Source organism: Suillus discolor (genome assembly GCF_016758755.1).
Source record: "Suillus discolor strain FC423 chromosome Unknown F5147scaffold_127, whole genome shotgun sequence".
Classification (NCBI taxonomy): domain Eukaryota; kingdom Fungi; phylum Basidiomycota; class Agaricomycetes; order Boletales; family Suillaceae; genus Suillus; species Suillus discolor.
In genome coordinates, this window is record NW_024541374.1 from 31,448 (window position 1) to 51,091 (window position 19,644).

The following is a 19,644-nucleotide window of genomic DNA, read 5'->3' on the forward strand; positions in this document are numbered from 1 at the left end:
TCCTTGTGATTCCCGTGGCGCCTACTACCCAATGCTTGGTGCCTGAAGCCAACATAGCAGCAAACATTGCCTCAAGGCCGGAGCACGTCCTTTCTCCAACTTCTTGTAGCTTACACTATTCTGATCTGTTAAGAGAATGAGCCACGAGATGAAACCAGGGTTTTTGTCTCTTCCTAGAGAACTACAGCTCAACATTTTGAGCTTTCTTTCATGCCGAGATATCCTTCGTTGTACATCCATGAGCCCAATTTATAATTGTGGTGATGTTATTATTGTCCTATATACTTACGATGATTGTCTTGTAGGTATCTAAGGCCCTTCGCCAGGCGTACATGTCCTCTTCCGAGCTTCAGTACATTGTCGAACTCAGTGGCCAACACTTGCTCCATGTTCCCAATACGGACAATGAGAGCATCCCTGTTTCCAAGCGCCTACAACTCTTGAGGGACAAAGCTCACGCATGGTTCAAAGTTGACCCTAACTCTTTCAAAACAGTCTCTCTACCAAAGAACATGTACCCTGACAAAAAGTTCGTCGCAGATGGACATATCTACTTGTGGGATAAAGAAGAGGACATGGCCGCAATCATTCCAATACTTCCAAAGCCCTCACAAAAAACAGTCAAGCGCAACTGGTCTCCAGGAACATTATTTTCAGTTCCTGACTCACACAACCTTGATGTGTTCATGGATCCAGCACAAAACCTGATCGCCATTGCGTGTTCTGTCACTGATATACTCGACTTGGACTACGAGAGACTCTACATCGGCCTCAGAGTCCTGGATAGGGATGGTGTTCACCCCCAAGCTGCTGGACAAACATTGTTTTCGTCGATACTGCTTGCATCCAGGGATGAATACTTTGTTGCAGAGAGTGCCAAGCTCAAGGGATTTGGGAGGCATATTGCTCTGTGCCGCTCATTTGTGTATCCATTCGAGGAGGAGATATGGCAGCTGCATATTTGGGACTGGCAACACTCAACAAGATCTAATGTGAGCCATAGCCAGAAAACGTCTGAAAGACTCGACGGCTGAGTGCTGATTCGCCATCTAGAGCGTCCTCAGTGGCACAATTGACTTACCAAACTCGATTGATTTTTGCTTTCTCGGAGACAATAGGTTGCTTGTTGTCACCGACGAGTTGAAGCTCTATTCAATTGAGGATGTGTCCCAGACGCCACAATTGCTGGCATGCTTCATAATGCCCGGCCTATATCTGAATATCCAGTGCTTCCTTCCGATGGACTATATTGATAGCTCCCCACAGCTACAAGCCCAACAAGCTATGCACACTTCAGATCTCCAAAACCAGCTGCTATGCATTACCATGGCAGCGAGTAGGACCTTCATCATTTCCACGAGGATGTTCTTCAACCTTGAAGGAATAGCAGCAGCAATGCCAGTACCATGGGAGTGCTGGGGTCCTTCAAATACTCGTGTTTTTGAGCTCTCAGATGAATCCAAAGTTCATGTTAGCGGGAATTGAGTCTTGCAGGCATTGTCAGTCGGCACGTCAGCCTCAGGTGACGTGGAGTATACATTGCACATTTTGGACTTCAGCCCACTAGCTGTGACGAACAGGTGGGGTCTGGGTCGAGTGGTGAAAGAACCGTCTACAGTATCAGTAGTCGACCAACCCATTGGCTGGCCTCCTTGGAACTTGATAATGTCCCTGCCTTATGTCGAGGTCATCTTGGACAGAAAGTTTGGTTCTGCTGAATCAGAGCTAGCAGACGTGTGGGTCGATAAGGATAGAATTTATTTTCTTAGCACAAAGTTTGATCATGAAGTGGTAGGTTCAGCACATTACGCAATAGAATATGATGAGCTAGAAGTCATTGATGTTTAGAGTAGAGTTATCTATGTAGTTGCTCCACTATGCATCAATGAATTTATGAGTCCGTGATATTATAGCTGTGGGAACTACAACAGAATATAATTCTTCTCCTGGTAAATATGGCAATGTATACTGCGATAAATCTGAGTTGTTGGTACATAGCTATTAATTTCTCTAAATCTAGATTATTGTGAGGAGTTTACGATAAGGTTGTGATGCTGTAGCGTGCTGGCCAGCAAAAGATGGTAGCATAAGTGTGTCCCTCTTAGTGAGCATTCTCATCTCCAATATTTATGTTGTGAATTACATGGCTATTGAAGGCTTTTTCGTGGAAAGTGGTGTTCGCATCACTCGTCAAATCTAAATTAGCACGCGAGTTTGCGACAATGTTGCGACATTGCACCATCGCTACCTGCAAGGACTGGTAGCGTCAAGCGTGTACATTTTCCAAATGTTCTTATTTTTCTTTTGTTATATTTTGACTATAAGGTAATTTATGACTTTTTGATAGAATACGCATTTCACATGGATCAACCAGGCATTGGCGTTGGCGAATAAATGCATAGCTCCCATAGTTTTGGATGTGGTGCATTCAATATCACTACGATCTTACAAAGTAAGTCTGGTACATACTGAATTAGCAGAGGCTGAGACTCGGCAAGTAGATAAATTTTAAAGCTATGTATACATGAACTCTCAGAGTGGTGTGGCCCATGAATGAAATGAACTTCAATATTTACTAGAGGTTGATGGTGTTGGGCGCGATCAAGAGGTGCATATACTAGCACTGTGCATTTCATACTGCTTCACTGCCGCGTTGACCTGTGGCCGCCTCGTTCCCATAGTACTAGTACACTAGATACTCTGGCAGGATACCGTGACCAGTTCAGACGAGCCTGTCGCCATTCGCATCTGGCACACCTAGTACTGACCAGATGGTGGCAATGCCGCTGGCCTCCAGTTAGTAATGGTCCAACAAAAATACAACAGCCCTGCCCCGGACCTTCGTTCGATCAAAACTTTTCATAGAAAATGAGGTTTCTACAAAATACAGAACAGAACCTAAAAAAATCATAAAGTACAGTAGCATTGAAAGCAATGTGTGAGGGTCAAGAGTAAAAAAGTAAAGCACACCTCTGAGGGAGCCGCGAAAACAAATAATAAGATAATATCGAAGTGATGATCAGCGTCCCAATGCCTAGGACCCAGAAACAGAACACCGTCATGAACCATTCCAATTGAACGTCATATACTCCTGCTGTGCTCGTGTCTCCTATGGGACTGATGGTTTGTTGCATATGGGCTTCTGCACCTGTTGAGGTAACAGCAGAGATGTGAAGTTAGGGATTTGAGATATGAGATACGTCATCAGGGGATGCTGAAACGTATGGCATTCGTAGAGATGAATCAGGAGATTATATTTGACACGCAGGGAGCAGACAATGGTGGGGGCATGGGACTGGAGGTATGGGGACTCTGCGATATGGCGGGTGTACTGGAGACGGCTATGTTTGGGAGGGAAGGAGGATGTGAGGCTGATGCGCTGGCCAACACCGGATATGGATATGGATGGGATTGCGGGTGGTTGCATGGAGTTGTGGGTTGGTCTCACCCCAATGTCGCGTCCTATTAAGAGAGTGAGTGATGGGCTGTATTGAAGAGACAAGGAATACATACTTTACATCGATGCTGATCCGCAGCTGCTGCTAACCAGGTCAAGTTGACTTGTGTACGATCAACAAAATTGAACAGAGTAGTGCTTACTAAGAGAAGTGAGCATCGGTCGGTGGCATGCCATGTGTCTGAAACTCCATACACACTCTAAAAAGCAAGAAAGTAAGATTGAGAGTGGAAGAAGTGAGTGTGAACAGACTTTTGTTTCTCCTGTAACGGAATCAGATATTTTGCTGGTGGTAAGTTTTGTGAAGGGAGTTGGCTGATTGAGATGATGGGCTCTTTTGAATGAGAAGGAGGCAGTCTGACTCGGAGAGTTCAGAGGCTTCTTGCTTTTGCGAGAGCTTTCGGGCTGCTGTCAATTTATGCAATAAACCATCATTTCTTGGAATGGTCTACGCGCGCGATACCTGAACGCCCCGAATGTTTGGCGAACTCAATCAGAGGCACCCAGCCTGGCAGAGGGTGGCGTTCATGCAAAGCTGATTCTTGTCTTGAATGAATTCTTGGTAGACTTGATTGATGCGCACATATCTCGTGTTATATCTAATGAGGGACAAACATGGTTCTAGATATTGACATCAGTTGAAACAGAGCTATGCACCGCCTTACCAACCATGCTAGAACTGGTTTGAGAAATCAGCAATATGTCGCCCGGCATTCTCACCAATGATAAGCATCTGGCAAAGACAGGCCTCAGACTGAGCATGGCACTTGAAGTCGTTCTCATCTCGGCACTGCTTCCACAGACTTGCCACACCGAGTCACTGTAGACATGTACTATACCCTTCAATTTCATCTTATTGGCGAGGTGCTTTGGAGTGCTGATTGGATGTTGAACATTAGTGTTATTTGTTCTTATAAATGTCAGTTTGACTGACCTTCTGCATGTTGAGCCAGGTAAAATTGAGGTACTAACCGTACTAGTAGTAGTACTGGTAGTTCAAGTTGGCCTGAAGAGAGCTTAGTCATCTTGAACAATGCACCATCACGGTTCATACGGCCCTCGACCTCGACTCGGACACAACCGGATGATTTCGGACGATCCAGTCTACTGAGCATCCTTACAGTCTGTCTGAGTCTGAAGGAAAAAATTGCTAGAAAGTATCCGTATCCTTACCATACCGCAGATGATGAACACGCGTGAGCTTTCGAAGAATGATAATGAACATCAGTGAACTAAGAGAATCCCAAAAAAGATATATATTACATTGACGATCCAAAAGATGACTAGAAAACTGGTTGGAACGAACAAAATCAGGTACTATTACACCAATGTACATGACAAGATCTATAGCTGGAGGAAATAGGACATTTCTAGTGATCGTAACATGCTAGGATGAGCAACCCGTCAATACAAAGTGTTTGTCAGTGAGCAGTGCATCAAAATACGACAGTTTAGTGGGATCAATTTGAGAAATTTGATCTGTAAGGTATTCAAAGTATCGAGCATTGTCCAGAGTGTTAAGCTCGGCTTGCATGAAAACACCTGTTTCGTGTTGTCTTAAACCCCACCTACACGTTGTTCCTCCGAGAGAGAAGGCATTCATGAGCCGCAACTTCCACTTGTCTGAGCCATCGAAGATGTATTGACTGTATTGTTGCTCCAACAGCACGATTTCCAAAATATTGGTGATCGCGCGATTTGCAAGCGGTACCAGGAATGGCTGAACGGTCCCGTCTCCTGCACGCAACTGACGTGAAAGGTCAAATCAGAAAGAGAACATTAAGGTCGACATACCTTCAAGAGTCCGTCAAGAAATGAATCGTTCAACAGCAAGGACTTGACCATGTCAATGCGGGCTGTTTCGATTGGTTGTCCCTCACGGTGTTCAACAATCGGCAATGCCAGTTCATACGCGACAAAGACCACGAGGCGTCCACACGCCATAAAATTGTTGAGGATGGTGGTGGGGACGCCCCTTAGCTTCTTTATTTCGCCTTTCGCATCAGCACACTTTCTCCATTTACGGAGCTCCACTGTTTTTCGTCGATGAGTCACAAGGCGGGGATATGGACAGGAAATTACCGTTTGCATATTGAGCGACTGCAGTATCGAGCGCTTCATTCGTTCAATCCGTTAAAGTGTCATCGGTGGGGAAGAAGGTGTTCTCAAATGTAAGTCTCATCATGTTCGTGTAGGCCTGCGCCTTCACTTGTTCAATCAACTGCGGTGGTAAAACGATCATCTGAATGACTCGGATAGAGTCTGGTATAGACTGAGGCTGTACGACGCCCGTACTACGTTTGGAGTTGGACTGTCGTCGGGATGCTACTGCTGTGTAATAGTCATGCTGAGGCTTAAAATCTCTGGGCCTTCGGTTCAACTTCTGGTGAACGGAATCAAGCGGAAAGTCAAAAGGATGAGTTGGAACCTCAAGGGCCGAAAGCGGATTACTAGTAGTGTGCGACGACGAACCGACATGTCCTTGAGCATGGATTGGCCACAAGGGTAGATTTGGAAGGTTGGGGGGTAGGTTGGAAGGGTTTTGGAATACTGGAGTTTGTACTGGCCATTCAGGCTGCTGCTGGCTGTCGCCGGCGTTGTAGTTGTAGGGATTGTTGACAACATTCAAGTTAACGTTGTAGGGGTCTGTGGCGTGATTGTGATTGTAAGATTGTCTGTGGTCATAGCCATAGTTGTCATGATCACGATGTTGTAGCGGGACGCCAGAATTCGATGCGTTCAAGTCGTGATGGGTGAGATCGGCCACTGTAAAAGAATTGAAACTGGGGTGACTGCCGCCCATAGGTTGCTGGGCGGCAGCAGTCAATTGTCTGGAAAATTCTTCCCACTGTTGATAATGATGATCCATGTTTCAACTGCCGTTAGCTACTACTAGTAGTACTAGGCTAATTGAATCAGTAACGTTCACAGTAAGCATAAATGCATGACATACCTTCGAGTTTGGGATGTGATAGCCTGGTAGCGTAGAGGTTTTTCGACAGAATGGAGGCGAGAACCTGAGTGTACTACTACTAGCGGCGAATGACCGTGTTGTTGCAGCCAAGCAGTCGGGCTGTGCTTGAAGCTGCATCTCCATTGGCTGGCTGACACCGTCAATATCAGTCCTATCCTGGTTATTTAGTCAAAGATCTAGTACACAAGTCTTACCTTTTACGTCGCTATTCAGTACATGCTACTGAGGCTCCTGATGCAGTTGAAATAAGTTGTGAAGCGTGATTATTTGTAAATTAAAGCATTGACTAAAAAAGGCAGGTCATACAGATTCGATCCGATCATCCTGTTTACCCATTATGGAGGGTATTTTTCACACTTGTTCTCACAGGATTATGCGATGATCATGTTTCCCTTCTAGGTCTCTAGGATGCTGGGCCACAACCAAAATGAGAAATCATTGTTCTGGGATCAATTTGGGATATACCCTACACCGTCTGTTGCAGATAACTTTAGTACTACAAAGAGGAGAACAAATGAGGAATCGGACATAATACGGCCCGTGACGAGATATCTACAGCCAGCAAGAAGTTCTACAGGTCGCAAAAGTTCCATAAATAGAAAAATTTTATCGTAAGGGTGTAGTAGTACAATTACAGCCCAAACATGCCATCTGTTACGCAAGATCAATAAGAGTTCGGTAATAGAAAATCAATTTCATAATCACTTCAGCGGTGGGACTCCGTACATTTCACTGCGCTTTTACACACGGACCGAGACCCTGACTTGCTAGAACGATCTTCATCCGAAAGCTGTTACGACACACGGTCGTGTGCGACTAGGATAATCTAACAGCGACAACCACGACAGTGGTACTGAGTGCTGAGAGTCGTCGGCCTTTACAGACAAGCAAAGGTTGCGTACTCGAACGTAGCTCGTGGTGGTTAACGAGGGGTTACGCTGAGATGATAGCAGGGTTTACAGACAGTGAGAGGCGTCACTGAAGGTACGAGTCGATGTCGAGCAGGTAGCTTTAGCGGGACAAGGAGTTCAAGGGTAAACCTAGTAAGATTAAAGTAAGGAACATCTACTTTAATCTTCGACCTTATATAAGGCTACTCTTCGTATCTAAGCTCAGCCTAAAGCTGGGTTCTAATCTGCTTATCTACATGAGTCAGAGATAGCGTCCATGAGGCGGGCTTCTATCGTAGATAGGGTCCATGCGGTACCCTTCTATCAGTACATGAGGCAGCACGAGGCTTGCCTTCTATCTTGATAACATAAATAGGTCTTCTAGACCTATGTCGTCATGTGTCGTCATGTGCAGTCCAGACCGCTTATCTAAGCCGGCAGTTGCCGCTTATCGTCTATCATCATCTATCGTCATCTATCGTCATAGAGCTGGTGAGACTCCGGTATCGTCTATAGCCGTGCGGTGGCAGAGGGCTGTTCTGCTGGCAGGGGACTCATGCCATGTTACTGTAACAAAAGCATGGCGCTTGCATCCGAGTTTGTTGGGCTTGCAGGCAAGCGACCCTCATCACCTGCTTGTGATTCCTGCCCACGAGCACTGACCTCAAAGGTGTCTTCATCACTCGTGGGCAGATAGTGCTCATGAGCAAGAAATTCGAGGTGATCAAGCTGTGCGTCAGTAGCAATGAAAGATGTCCTATCCTGACTATATGCTGCAATACTGAAGGCTGTGCGAGTTTTGAGCTCCTCCATGCTATAATTGGCAAGTGATTCTAACGAGATGGCTAGAGGTTCTTTCGAGGCATTGGCAAGGCAAGCAGCTTCATCCTCGAGAAGTATCTGAAGAAGCCTTGTGTGTCACTGAGAAACTTCAATTTCCCAAGCGGAGGCTAAGGCGCGCAATCGCTTCCATTCAAGATCAGCTTCCTTCGTGAGGACTGCTTGAGCAACAGCCTCAGAAGACATGTTTCTCAAGCCATGCTCCACTAGACTTTTGCCCTGGTACAATGTTTGTCAATCAATGTTTCAGCCGTTACATAAATAATAAACATACTCTCTCAACATCTACTGGTACCATATCAGAGGGTCCAATATACCTTTCAGCGAAGCGGAGCTCCAACATTCTGGGACGTCTCCAATAGCCGGAGGGATTGTCCGAATGTTTCGCCTTTGCACGCTTTACAACAAAAGACAAATAGCTGATTATGGGGGGAAGGGATGCGGGTGCATTGATATCGTCGTCCTCGGTGTTGGAAGATGATGGTGATAACGACCTGTGACGTTTGATGGGTTTGGTTGGTGAAAAATCTCGAGTTCTGCGGAGAGTTTGAGTCATAGGCCTGCCTTGCTGGAGTGTCTTCAGAGAAAGGCCCGTAAAATTGTGACTGGGCCTACCTCTGGCCTCCGAGTTATCGACATGATGGTCAGGACTAGAGCCTCTAGTAGAGCTCGGAGGAGGTGTAAGACAAGGGTGCATGATGAGTATGTGCTAGGTGACCTTGCCCTGGTGATGGAAAACAAACTATGGGAGGCGAACTGGTCTAAAAATGCTTATGAGGACCTTTATGACATGCCTACTAATGGGATATTAATATGATATGGAAGGGACATAATCACCCAAAAAAGCTGAAGGGTTAGTTTAGGCAATTCTGACACTCCGTAGTATGTAGGTAACACGCACCGCAGTGAATTAAACCTTGTCACCTGTTTGGGAATAAATTGGGTTCTGATCACACCCTATAGTAGGAAAGTCGGACTCAGTAGTAACATCATGGGAGTTCAAGCACTGCCAGTAGTGGAATGATGGGCTACCATGACTCAGTACTCAGTACTCAGATCCAGTTTACATGAACTTCGGGTTTGTTATCATGGAGTGACCCGAAACTTGGAGTTGCTGCTACCACTAAACAGATCTAGAGTGAGTACTTTTTCCCAGGGAGTAGGAAGCAATGTTGCTGAGTTGTGAAACTGCTTCGAAGCGAAGATTTTTTGCGGGAAAGTGTCCAGATAAGGCAACATTGTAGTAGTATGCCAAATTGCCAATTACCATACGTACGAGCAACCGTGGTCCGTGGCTTGATCAACAGTCATCAACTTGAAGTTGCAAAAATCATAAGTACTTCGACAGTCGACTCATCGACCCTATGGCGGCCTGAGCTGAAGCTAACAAGTAGTATTCATGCGGCTCTCAGAATCTTTCTCTATCCTGCTTCTGTTGTTTGCAATGGTATCTTGCGGTGCTCTTGGTTGCTCTTGGGAGAAAACAACAGACAATCGAGGCCTTAGTAGGCACCGCGCAAGTTGCCATCTTTTTAAAAGGTCTACCATCCTTGCAATGCAGAAGAGACAACAACAAGCAAGAGACGCAACATTAGGAACCTTAGTTCCAAAATTTGCCCAGTCAGTGAACACCTCGCGAGTGAGTAATCCTCCTACTTTGAATGGGAACCCGAGTCTCCGCAAGACCTCAACAGACTCGGAAGTACCGTCACTACCATACAATATTTTACAACTCGTTTTAACAGAGAATCGCACCAGTGAGGTCCCATGTTACAAGGGCTCGTCCAAGACCAATTGCCGCTTGCAAACCTCTAGCAAACCCTGCTTGGGTGTCATTATCCGATGCCCCCGGTGGGCTCACTCAGCTTGCTGCTTTGCACCACCCTCTTGATTCGGACTCAGCACATGGACAACACCTTGACTATGTTGAAGTCGCGATGGACTTGGAAGACTCCAACTTTGATATTGGATCTGACTATGATAACTTGTGTTTGTACTTCATTGTTGCTGCATCTGATGTCTGCTAAACACATGACTATTTTAGAAGAACCAGTGCTTCTACGAAGGAGACGCATTCCGAGGCCTTTTGATGATATCCTGTGTTCAGTCGAGGATCTTAAGGGCTCCGTTAATGCCCCATCACTCCCAGCCCAATCTAGAATCAAACGGGTACTTTTAACTCTAAGAGACTCGCTCCAGACTGCATTCAGTTCGATTGGAATCTGCTGGCTATATCCCCGCCGTCCTTCTTTTGAGCCCAATACATACATTCCGTCTTCGTTACTTGTGAGATCATGTCCAACAGTTTTCTCCCCAGCAACAGATTCACCACCGGTAGCCTTACCTCCACCCTACCCCTTTCCTAACATGACCATTTATCGCCTCATGTCCTGGATGAACTCAGGGAGCCACTAAAAATCAGAAACTGAGGTTCAGTGCCTGGTCAGAGATATCCTACAAGCAGACGATTTCGACATCAAGGATCTTGAGGGGTTCTCTGTGAGGAGAAGCTTGCGAGAATTGGACACGGCCGAGGGTGTGGAGAAGGTCAGTTTCCCAGACGATTGGATTGAAACAGATGTCACCATTGATATTCCAACAAAGTCGAAGGAAGAAGGACCCAAGGCATATACCATCCCTGGATTTCATTATCATCCTCTTGTCGAAGTAATTCGCGCAGCATTTTCAGATGTCCAAGCCGGCGCATTTCATCTGTTACCTTTTAAACGGCTATGGAAGGATCCTTTGGACGACACTCAGGAGCGATTATTGGATGAACTTTACATGTCTGATGCCTGGATGGAGGCTCAGGACAATCTCCAGACGCTGCCAAAAGAGCCTGGTTGTTCATTGGAACGTGTCATAGCGGGTCTCATGTTTTTTTCTGATGCCACGCACCTAGCAAACTTTGGAACGGCCAAGGCTTGGCCACTTTACCTGTATTTCGGAAATCTTATGAAGTACACGCGATCATTGCCTCAATCAGGAGCATGCCATCTAGTCGGATTTCTGCCCTCGGTGAGTCCTCCTGATTGCTCTAGCCCCAACGACATCTCAACGGTTCTTGTCAGCTTCCTGACAGCATCAAGGATATGCTGAGTGGCCTGTCTCGCATATCAAAGACTGGCATGATGTCGCTTCACACCCACTGTCGCAGGGAACTGTTTCAAGCATGCTGGGGCATAATGCTTGATGAAGACTTTCTTGATGCATATCGACACGGTATTATTTTGAAATGTGCTGATGGAGTGTTGCGGAGGATATTTCCCCGAATCTTCACCTATTCAGCTGATTATCCGGAGAAGTACTGCCCTCCTTCGCCTCAGTCAAAACTGTTGGATTACTCATAAATTTCTAGGGTTTTAATTGCGACTATGAAAGATATGGGCTTATGTGCATGCCCTCGGTGTCTCACGCCGAAAAGCCTCTTTGGTTCTCTTGGTCTGTTAGAGGATATGAAAAGTCGTCTATACAATCTCCGAGTGTACGCTATTGCAACGGTTGTCAGGGCTCGTGAGTATATCTACAATGAGGGAAATACTGTAGACCGTTCAAAGGTTGAATGCACCCTTGGATATGGTTCATGGGTACCTACTATAGTAAGTGCAAATGATTCCTTACGGTTTGTGATAAGCTCATACAAACTACTCGTAGAATCGATTTGCTGAGAAGCTTGGCTCACTCGGCCTAGACCCATTCCACATGCTCGTCGTTGACTTCATGCATGAATGCGAATTGGGTATGTGGAAGGCACTCTTTACTCACCTTATCAGGCTTCTTTACGCCCTTCCTGGGGGTAGCCAGCTGGTTGCTAAACTCGACACCAGGTACGCAGGTTGTTGTTACCTATCTACTAACAAGAATTAATTTGCAATCTCATTGTAGGTTTCGCCAGGTTCCGACTTTTGGTAATGGCGTAATTCGAAAGTTCGCTAACAATACCTCGGAGATGAAAAGATTAGCCGCGCGCGACTTTGAGGATATCTTACAGGTTTTTGTGCTATCTGTTGTTCTGTATCAAGCTCGCTGACGTGCTCTCCATCGTTAGTGTGCTATTCCGGTTTTCGAAGGACTATTCCCCCCCGACCACGATACAGCTGTGCAGTCCTTGCTATACCGATTTGCACAGTGGCATGCGCTCACTAAACTCAGAATACACTCAGATTCTACCATAACTTTTCTTGAAGAGACATTCAAAACTCTCTCTCAGAAGCTTCGCAAGTTTCGATGCGATACCTGTGCTGCCTTCAATATGGTGGAATTGTCAAAAGAGAAGGCAGCTCGCCAATGAAGGTCTGCTCAATGCTCCGAAACTAATACCGTCTCTCTAGAATCAAATGGGCCGAGGGTCAAGATGTTCAATTTGAGCACATACAAATTTCATGCAATGGCAGATTATGTGAGAACCATTAGGCTCTTTGGAACCACAGATTCTTTCACGACTCAAATGGTAAGCACCTGATACGTTCCCACTGTCTACATGAAGTTAAGTTTGGTTAGGGGGAGCTCGCTCATAGAGCTCTGAAAGCCTTTTATCCGCTGACAAGCAAGTTAGATACACCAGCGCAGTTGGCCAAGCACGAGCGTAGGCATCGCGTACTCCGTCGGGTGGCAGAAGCAGGAGGTATAGCACCCTCTAATATTCAATCACCTGCCAATGTCCTCCCTTCAACGTCGGATGGAATTCATCACCAAATCGCGACCAATCAGAGCAATCCAGTCGATCTATTCGCATTCCTTTGAGAAAACAATGGTGATCCAGCTGTTAAGGTAAATGTCTTGTTGCAGTAGGGATTCGCCTTACATTTTCTCATGACAGTTGTTAGAATTTTATACCAAAATTCAAGGACCACGTCCTTTACAGGCTGCGGAAACTAGATATTACCTATTGGGACCACACATTCACGGACGAAGAACACAACTCGGTGATCATTCCTAACAACACGATCTACGCAGTCCAGACGATGCAGGTTCACTACACCACATATGACCTCAGACATGAATATGACACCATCAACCCTTGGACGCATGCTGACATTATGGTGCTTTCTGGTGAGACGACACCTAGCCATCCATACTGGTATGCCTGTGTATTGGGCATCTATCACTTGGAAACATGGATCCATGATGACGGTCAACCTGTGAAGCAACATCTTGAAGTTCTCTGGGTCAGATGGTTAGCTCCACTGCAGAACTATAAATCTGGCATAAGACACGCTTGTCTTTCCAAGGCTGCATTTGTCGAAGAATTGGACCCTGATGCATTTGGGTTTCTTGATCCCAGGCAGGTAGTTTGAGGAGCTCATCTAATTCCCGTGTTTGTGTCGGGACGTGGTACAAGCTCCCTTCGCTATGGCAAATCATTGGCACATCCCGAGGGGGGGCTAGATAATTGGAATGAGCACTACGTTGGGATGTGAGTGTATAACTTTTCCTATGACGTATTAATGCTCGCCTTTTGGGACAGATTCGTCGATCGTGATATGTTTATGCGGTACACCCATTTTGGTGTCGGGCACCCGGTAATGCTGCGGAGGATGATCAGAGACTGTGAGTCACTGGCACCAGCTAATGCCATGGATGTTGTAGACGGAGAGGACAGTAATAGTGAGGATCACAGGGAGGACGATGATGAACAGGAAGTGGGCGATGATGAACAGGAGGAGACTGATGACGAGTTTAGTGACGAGGAGCTGGAGGATGATGAGGAGGGGGATGATGAGGAGGGGGATGGAGAGGACGATGAGGGTGATGATAATGGAGAGCATGAGTTTGACGACCTTTCTTTTTGAATGAATCGCTCCACTGACTCCAAGCCTGGACTCTCCTTTTAGCTTTGGGAGTTCTTTTAAGTTAGCTGCTATCATGAACGTTGGGGTCTTTCGACCGGCAATAATCATTCACTCCTCTCTCCCGGTGATACTACTACTAGGCAGTTATAGACGTCTTCCAATACTTCAAATACCGTGACCACGAGATTGAAACTAAAGATGTCTATTTCACTATAGGTATATAAAGATATCCGATACAATTTGGATTTAACAACATGTGTATTGTACTATGTAACTCATACATACTAATACTAAGTGGAGTGCCTACTAGTGCTACTGCAATTTACGTTGCCCTGTGGGAATGTCTCACTTGCAACTCCCTCGTGCCACGTCCTGCTTACTATTCACGGTATATCTACGCAGCTGTCTGGTCTTGCTACGGGCCTTTACTTCTGGCAGGTTGGAAAGACTCGGAAGGGGGATGCAGTGATAGCACCAGTAAGTCAACGATATCATTACCAATCATTGGAAATCACCTCGGACATCACAGGAACTGTTACTGCTACCTTTGATAGTCACAGTGGTGTCTCTCATCCTCCCCGCAGAACGCTCGGCATCATGCTTCAGAAAGGTGTGGTTTGCCCGAACTCTCTTACTATTGTGCTCAATCGATAGACGGCGAAGACGAATATTACGAGCTCCTACTACTACTGTGCGACTGCGATCTCAGGCTTCGGCAAAAAGATACACACCAATGTCAGTACTCTCGGATGATCAGAAGCGCAATCTGCAGCTCACTATTGGACTTGTTGGAGGTTCCAGGATTGTCCTTGTGGATGAGTATACATCCAGCGTCGATCTATCATCCCGCCGGGCATTGTGGAGGACTTTGACGTCTGTTCACCTTGACCGGATCAATTTACCACTCGTTTGTTGGACGAAGCTGATCTGTTGGTCGATAACATAGTCATTTTGGCCATGCCAGGCCGCAAGCTGGCAGCCGAGTGCAGCACTCCTGTTGTTCTCACGTCAAACCTCGGGCAGAGATACGTGTCCAAGTCATGTTCAAGTTCCCCGATTTGACTGAGGACCTTTCAAAAGCACCCTCTGAAACTTTGGACAGGATTCGCTAAGTTTGCCATCAGCACTCTCCTCGCAGAGCCAGGCGTCATACCACCTCAAGTCAAAGGATTCCGTTGTTTGAAGAAGGTCTTCCAGCTGTTGGATAAGGAGCACAACGCTCTCCACGTTGCATCCTGCGATGTGTTGAATGCTATTGCCCTCATCGGTGAGCCCTTAAACTGCAGACACATGGGATGGCTGACATGAACACATGCAGGTAACCCCTCCATTGTTCTCATTACTGAGTTCTCTATGGGAACACATGCGAAGATGAATAGAGACATGTGAGCAAGGCTCTCTGAAATGTAGCTGATGGCAAAAGAAATTGGTATCACAACGCGTACCTTTTCTTTGAAATCTTCCTAAGCTTGCCTCTAGTAATTTCAGCACGTCAACAGTGGCTATCTAGATTCCACAAATGAACTTCAGCTCCGGAAAACAAGGTCTCTTGGGTAAGCACATCGTTCGCTATGATATCTGCATTTTTTGCACTATTCTGAACTCAAGGTCGCTCATATTAAAATAACTTGGTTTCAGTATGTTTCCTGAAAGGTACCTTTCAAATTGGTGGGCTCTTAAATCGGTAGTGAACCCTCCGTCTTCTGTTTTTAGTGATGAGCCTTATGAAAATGACCCATGCGTACTACATACGGAAGCCTTATGTCTGCTTTCTACATATAGAAGTTTTATATACATACGATAAATATAGAAGCCCCATGAATATTATGCTATGTACGGAAGCCATGTGTGCCTTCTACATATGGAAGCCTTATGTATGCCTACTATATATGGAAGCTTTACACGTACCTACTATGGAGTACTAGGCACGGGTCATTTTCATAAGGCTCATCTGCCCCAAAGTTTGTTTCCGGTGACCTCGACAACTTCCGACTGAAGGCTCCCCACCGACACATGGACATGCACACCTGTCTTATACCTCTTCTGAGCTCTATGATCACGGTATATTCACAGTTTGTAACAGGCCTTTTCATATGACGAAACTCCAGCAAGACAGCGCTACTACAGCATTTAGGTAATTTTTTGCATTGGCTACTAGCAGTACTAGTGACGTTATCGTTGAAGGTACAACAATTCAGATGGTGAGTCTGAACAATGTTGGGTCTTGCAGAACCTAGCTGCTATTCGACCCTAAAGGGTTTCTGGACCAGGCTCAAGGCTCAGAGAAGAGGAAATATGATAGAAACTTGCTGAATACTCAGACTCATAGTAGAACTGGTGAAAAGGTAACTTTCTTATGTAAGCTACAAAGTGCCAACATAAGGTAAGGTAAAGACAGTCTCTACAAGCCTAGCCAGAAATGAATCCCTACATCGTGCTAACTTTTTGATATGTTCCCTTATAGGTACTATGTGTTTTTAAGTAATTACTAATTACTTTTGCCGACGCTGAACCTGCCAAAGGACAGCCATCATATAAAGCAGATGCTGCATGAAGTCAGTCTTATCCATATCCTGTCCTCTGGTTTATCTTCTTCTCTTACTCACTGTAAACGATCATGTCTCAGGTAGAGGGCGGCTCACAACCTTCAGCAACACCCGAAGCTTCCAAGTCGGCAGCAACGTCCTTAGCAGCAACGTCCTCAGCGGTGGTGACATCCGACAGTGCTCAACAGAGGCAGAAAATTGCATTATTAGAGGAGAAACTGCAAGTTCTCGAGTCCGGACGTAGGGTGAAACAAAGGTATGTGCACCTTGAAGTCCTTTAGATTGGCTCACCATGATTGCCACCGGCAGGGAGACCAACTACTTTATGTCGCAGGGAAGAGCCATCAGACGAACAGTGTCATTGTTTGACAACGTTGAAGATTTAATAACTGAGAACGACAGGAGATGCGACAACGGAGACGACGAGGTAACCATCGAGTAAGTCCTGAGTCCATCCCCGCATCATGAACGCTACTCACGGGTCTGTCAATCACAGTCAGGATCATTTACAAATGGGATATATCATCCTTAACAACTTCCTCCCGTGGTTTCACCCAAAGTGTTCAGCCATGGAGTACGAGGATTCCGTGCAAATGTTAAAAAAGGTATGCTTCAGTAGTATAAATAATTGACTTTCTGTTGAGTCATTATGTAGCTTAGGCAGGGGGCCGATAGTGCTCGTGGAGACGACACTTCAAAGCTCAAGAGCCTTGTCCCAGATTGGGTCAATTGCGCATTCAAACCCAATCCGCCAGTCGACCACGAGGATAAGTACAGCCGTGGATTTGTTAATGACACGTGCGGAAAATTACTCTGTCCAACCGAGTTGGACTGGAATAACCCTACGTAAGTGTTATTGTACTCAGGACCTTATTATGCCTCACTAACTACCTGCTAGTATCAGAGCGGGAATTAGGGATCGCACTGATGGTTATATCGTGACAGAAATGTCCTGGCCAACATTCCTGTATGAAAGATACACCGCCGATGAGAATAATCTGGAGGAGGGTCTCTTCAAAAGTGCCCTTTTGGTCCAGGTGCGTCGTACTTAAGTAGCTCGACGAAAATCTGACTTTCAGCAGGCCTTCAAGTCTATATTCACTTCTCCCTCTTCCGCAAAAGAGATTGACAGTGAAGGCGATGGTGCTGATATTATTGAAAACAATAGACACGCTAAAAGGCAGTTTTCCGGCAAAAAAGTCAAGACCCATGTGGCGCAAATCATTAAGATGCATAAGGTTTCGCCGCGCTCAATCGCATATGTAGCGTGCCAAGTAAGTGATTTTGTTCTTTGTTTGATTTCTGACAACGTTATATTATGCTCACAGTTACGATTTGCACTTTCGTCTGTGACTTCATGGTGCTCAGTTGATGGTGACTTCGATTATGTACAATTCTGGTATCACATTGTAGACTTTTTCGAGAAAGCCCCTGGCCGAGTAGCCCAGCAAAAAGTTGACCGACTCCTCGCATGGTGGACAAGGTACACTATTTCTAGTTTCAACGCTCCCCAACTGACTCAGATTTCTGTTTACTAGGAAGGTCTTTGGAACAAGTCATTGTGCAGAACTCAGCGATGCAGCCAAGTCTAGCATGTCCGTAAATGCTCTCGCAAGGCAGAGGGTGCAAGAGGATGATGCCCTCTTCGATTCCGAATAGTCGGACTCTCGTTTTTAACTATATTACATTAGTGACTTGCTGTTTTAATGTCATGGTTTAACCGTCTTTTGCTTGATTACAAGCCCGGGTAGATGATCTAAACAACAATTGAGTTTTATTGGTATCCATACAATCATTTGAGATCTTGTGAACCTCATGGACAGAATTGAGGAAATGCAGTGCGACTTGTATTCTTAGTCTGCATCCCAATCACATAGAAAAAGGCATACAACTGCGAAGTAACAAAATGCGGCTTCGATAGTGGTGATATCTGCATTGTCTTGTTCTCATGGGCATCTCAGACAGAAAGCACAGATGCATGAAGTAACAAAATACAGCGCGAGAATGGTGATATCTCTACCTTCAAGTTCCCAAGACCATCTTAGGGCAAAACGCACAGAAGCGCGAGGTGACAAAATTCAGCTCAATAGCGCTGATATCTGCACCTTTCAATTCTTACGAGCATCTCAGACAGAAACCACAGACGTGTGAGGTAATTAAATCGAAGCGCGAGTAGGGCAATATCTGTATCCTTCAGATCCAAAGACCATCTCGGAGCATCAAGCAGAGAAGTGCGAAGTAACAAAATCCAGCTCGACAGTGGTAATGTCTGCACCGTCTAATTCTCACGACCAGTTCACAGCGAAAAGCAAGGAAGTGCGAAGTCACAAAATACAGCTCAGCAGCAGTGATATCTGCATCTTCCAGCCTTCCTGAACAGCAAGCATAGACATTTAATGTCACAAAATACAGTGTGATAACAGTGATATCTGTATATTCTAGTTCCCATGGCCATCTCATTGTGAAAGCTGGGGATTACCCAACAATAGCATAATTGTTAGGAATGGCAAATGGTATCGCTGGCTTGCCGGATGGCATGGAAAACAATTACTAAATTAAGGTGCTAGAACAAACAACCTTACTGACAGTGTGCGGTGACAGTATTCAAGTCTGGAACCGCGAAACGACAGTAACTGTATAATATATTGAAATCATAGCTTCGCTGATGGCATGTAGAATAGTCCAGATGTTCTCACTTTCTAACCACACAAAAAATCATTAGTGAAGTAAGGCATAAAATACACAATTTCACTGACAATGGCAAAATAGACAGGACATATACCAAATGGTAAGTAGAGCACCAATGTGAACCATAAGCCTCTGCTTTTGAGTCTCTAGCTAAGTGACTGTGCTATGACAAAGCAGCGGCTACGCAAAGCGCAAGCAATCTTGTGAGAATTAGCCAATGATATCCACCTCACCAAAACTGCATATTCAGAGCAGACGGGCGAAAAATCAGAAGTAGGATGCAAATGAGTTTTAAGATGATCGTTGCACAAATTGCCGCCCATGAGAAGTTAGAACAACTTTATGGAATAGCCGATAGTGCCTCACAAAGATTCATAATATACATTCAAAGCAGCCAGTCCGAAGAACTAAATCAGTATCTAATACAGATCTCTCTCGATCGGTGCACATACCGATA

The 19,644-nt window shown here is 45.5% G+C and overlaps 6 protein-coding genes across 6 annotated transcripts; 3 read left to right on the forward strand and 3 right to left on the reverse strand.

The window, feature by feature from the left end:
* Positions 1 to 332: 332 nt before the first annotated feature.
* F5147DRAFT_781167 (uncharacterized protein) lies at positions 333 to 1,485 on the forward strand (the record flags this gene model as incomplete). Its single annotated transcript, XM_041442586.1, has 2 exons — positions 333 to 992; positions 1,054 to 1,485. 2 exons carry the CDS (start codon positions 333 to 335, stop codon positions 1,483 to 1,485), a joined length of 1,092 nt encoding a protein of 363 aa, XP_041285366.1.
* Positions 1,486 to 4,844: 3,359 nt separating this feature from the next.
* On the reverse strand, positions 4,845 to 5,548 carry F5147DRAFT_781168 (uncharacterized protein; the record flags this gene model as incomplete). The annotated part of the gene is made up of 2 exons (XM_041442587.1): positions 4,845 to 5,204; positions 5,252 to 5,548. The coding sequence occupies 2 exons, from the start codon at positions 5,546 to 5,548 to the stop codon at positions 4,845 to 4,847; spliced, it is 657 nt and encodes a 218-aa protein (XP_041285367.1).
* A 34-nt stretch (positions 5,549 to 5,582) lies between these two features.
* F5147DRAFT_658837 (uncharacterized protein) lies at positions 5,583 to 6,767 on the reverse strand (the record flags this gene model as incomplete). Its single annotated transcript, XM_041434506.1, has 3 exons — positions 5,583 to 6,305; positions 6,411 to 6,587; positions 6,738 to 6,767. 3 exons carry the CDS (start codon positions 6,765 to 6,767, stop codon positions 5,583 to 5,585), a joined length of 930 nt encoding a protein of 309 aa, XP_041285368.1.
* Positions 6,768 to 7,885: 1,118 nt separating this feature from the next.
* Positions 7,886 to 8,858, reverse strand: F5147DRAFT_781170 (uncharacterized protein; the record flags this gene model as incomplete). Its single annotated transcript, XM_041442588.1, has 4 exons — positions 7,886 to 8,221; positions 8,252 to 8,380; positions 8,436 to 8,725; positions 8,777 to 8,858. 4 exons carry the CDS (start codon positions 8,856 to 8,858, stop codon positions 7,886 to 7,888), a joined length of 837 nt encoding a protein of 278 aa, XP_041285369.1.
* A 5,828-nt stretch (positions 8,859 to 14,686) lies between these two features.
* On the forward strand, positions 14,687 to 15,342 carry F5147DRAFT_781172 (uncharacterized protein; the record flags this gene model as incomplete). Its single annotated transcript, XM_041442589.1, has 3 exons — positions 14,687 to 14,860; positions 15,034 to 15,220; positions 15,272 to 15,342. The coding sequence occupies 3 exons, from the start codon at positions 14,687 to 14,689 to the stop codon at positions 15,340 to 15,342; spliced, it is 432 nt and encodes a 143-aa protein (XP_041285370.1).
* Positions 15,343 to 16,570: 1,228 nt separating this feature from the next.
* F5147DRAFT_587901 (uncharacterized protein) lies at positions 16,571 to 18,158 on the forward strand (the record flags this gene model as incomplete). The annotated part of the gene is made up of 8 exons (XM_041432040.1): positions 16,571 to 16,739; positions 16,781 to 16,937; positions 16,996 to 17,104; positions 17,155 to 17,345; positions 17,398 to 17,536; positions 17,582 to 17,710; positions 17,828 to 17,982; positions 18,038 to 18,158. 8 exons carry the CDS (start codon positions 16,571 to 16,573, stop codon positions 18,156 to 18,158), a joined length of 1,170 nt encoding a protein of 389 aa, XP_041285371.1.
* Between the last annotated feature and the right edge of the window lie 1,486 nt (positions 18,159 to 19,644).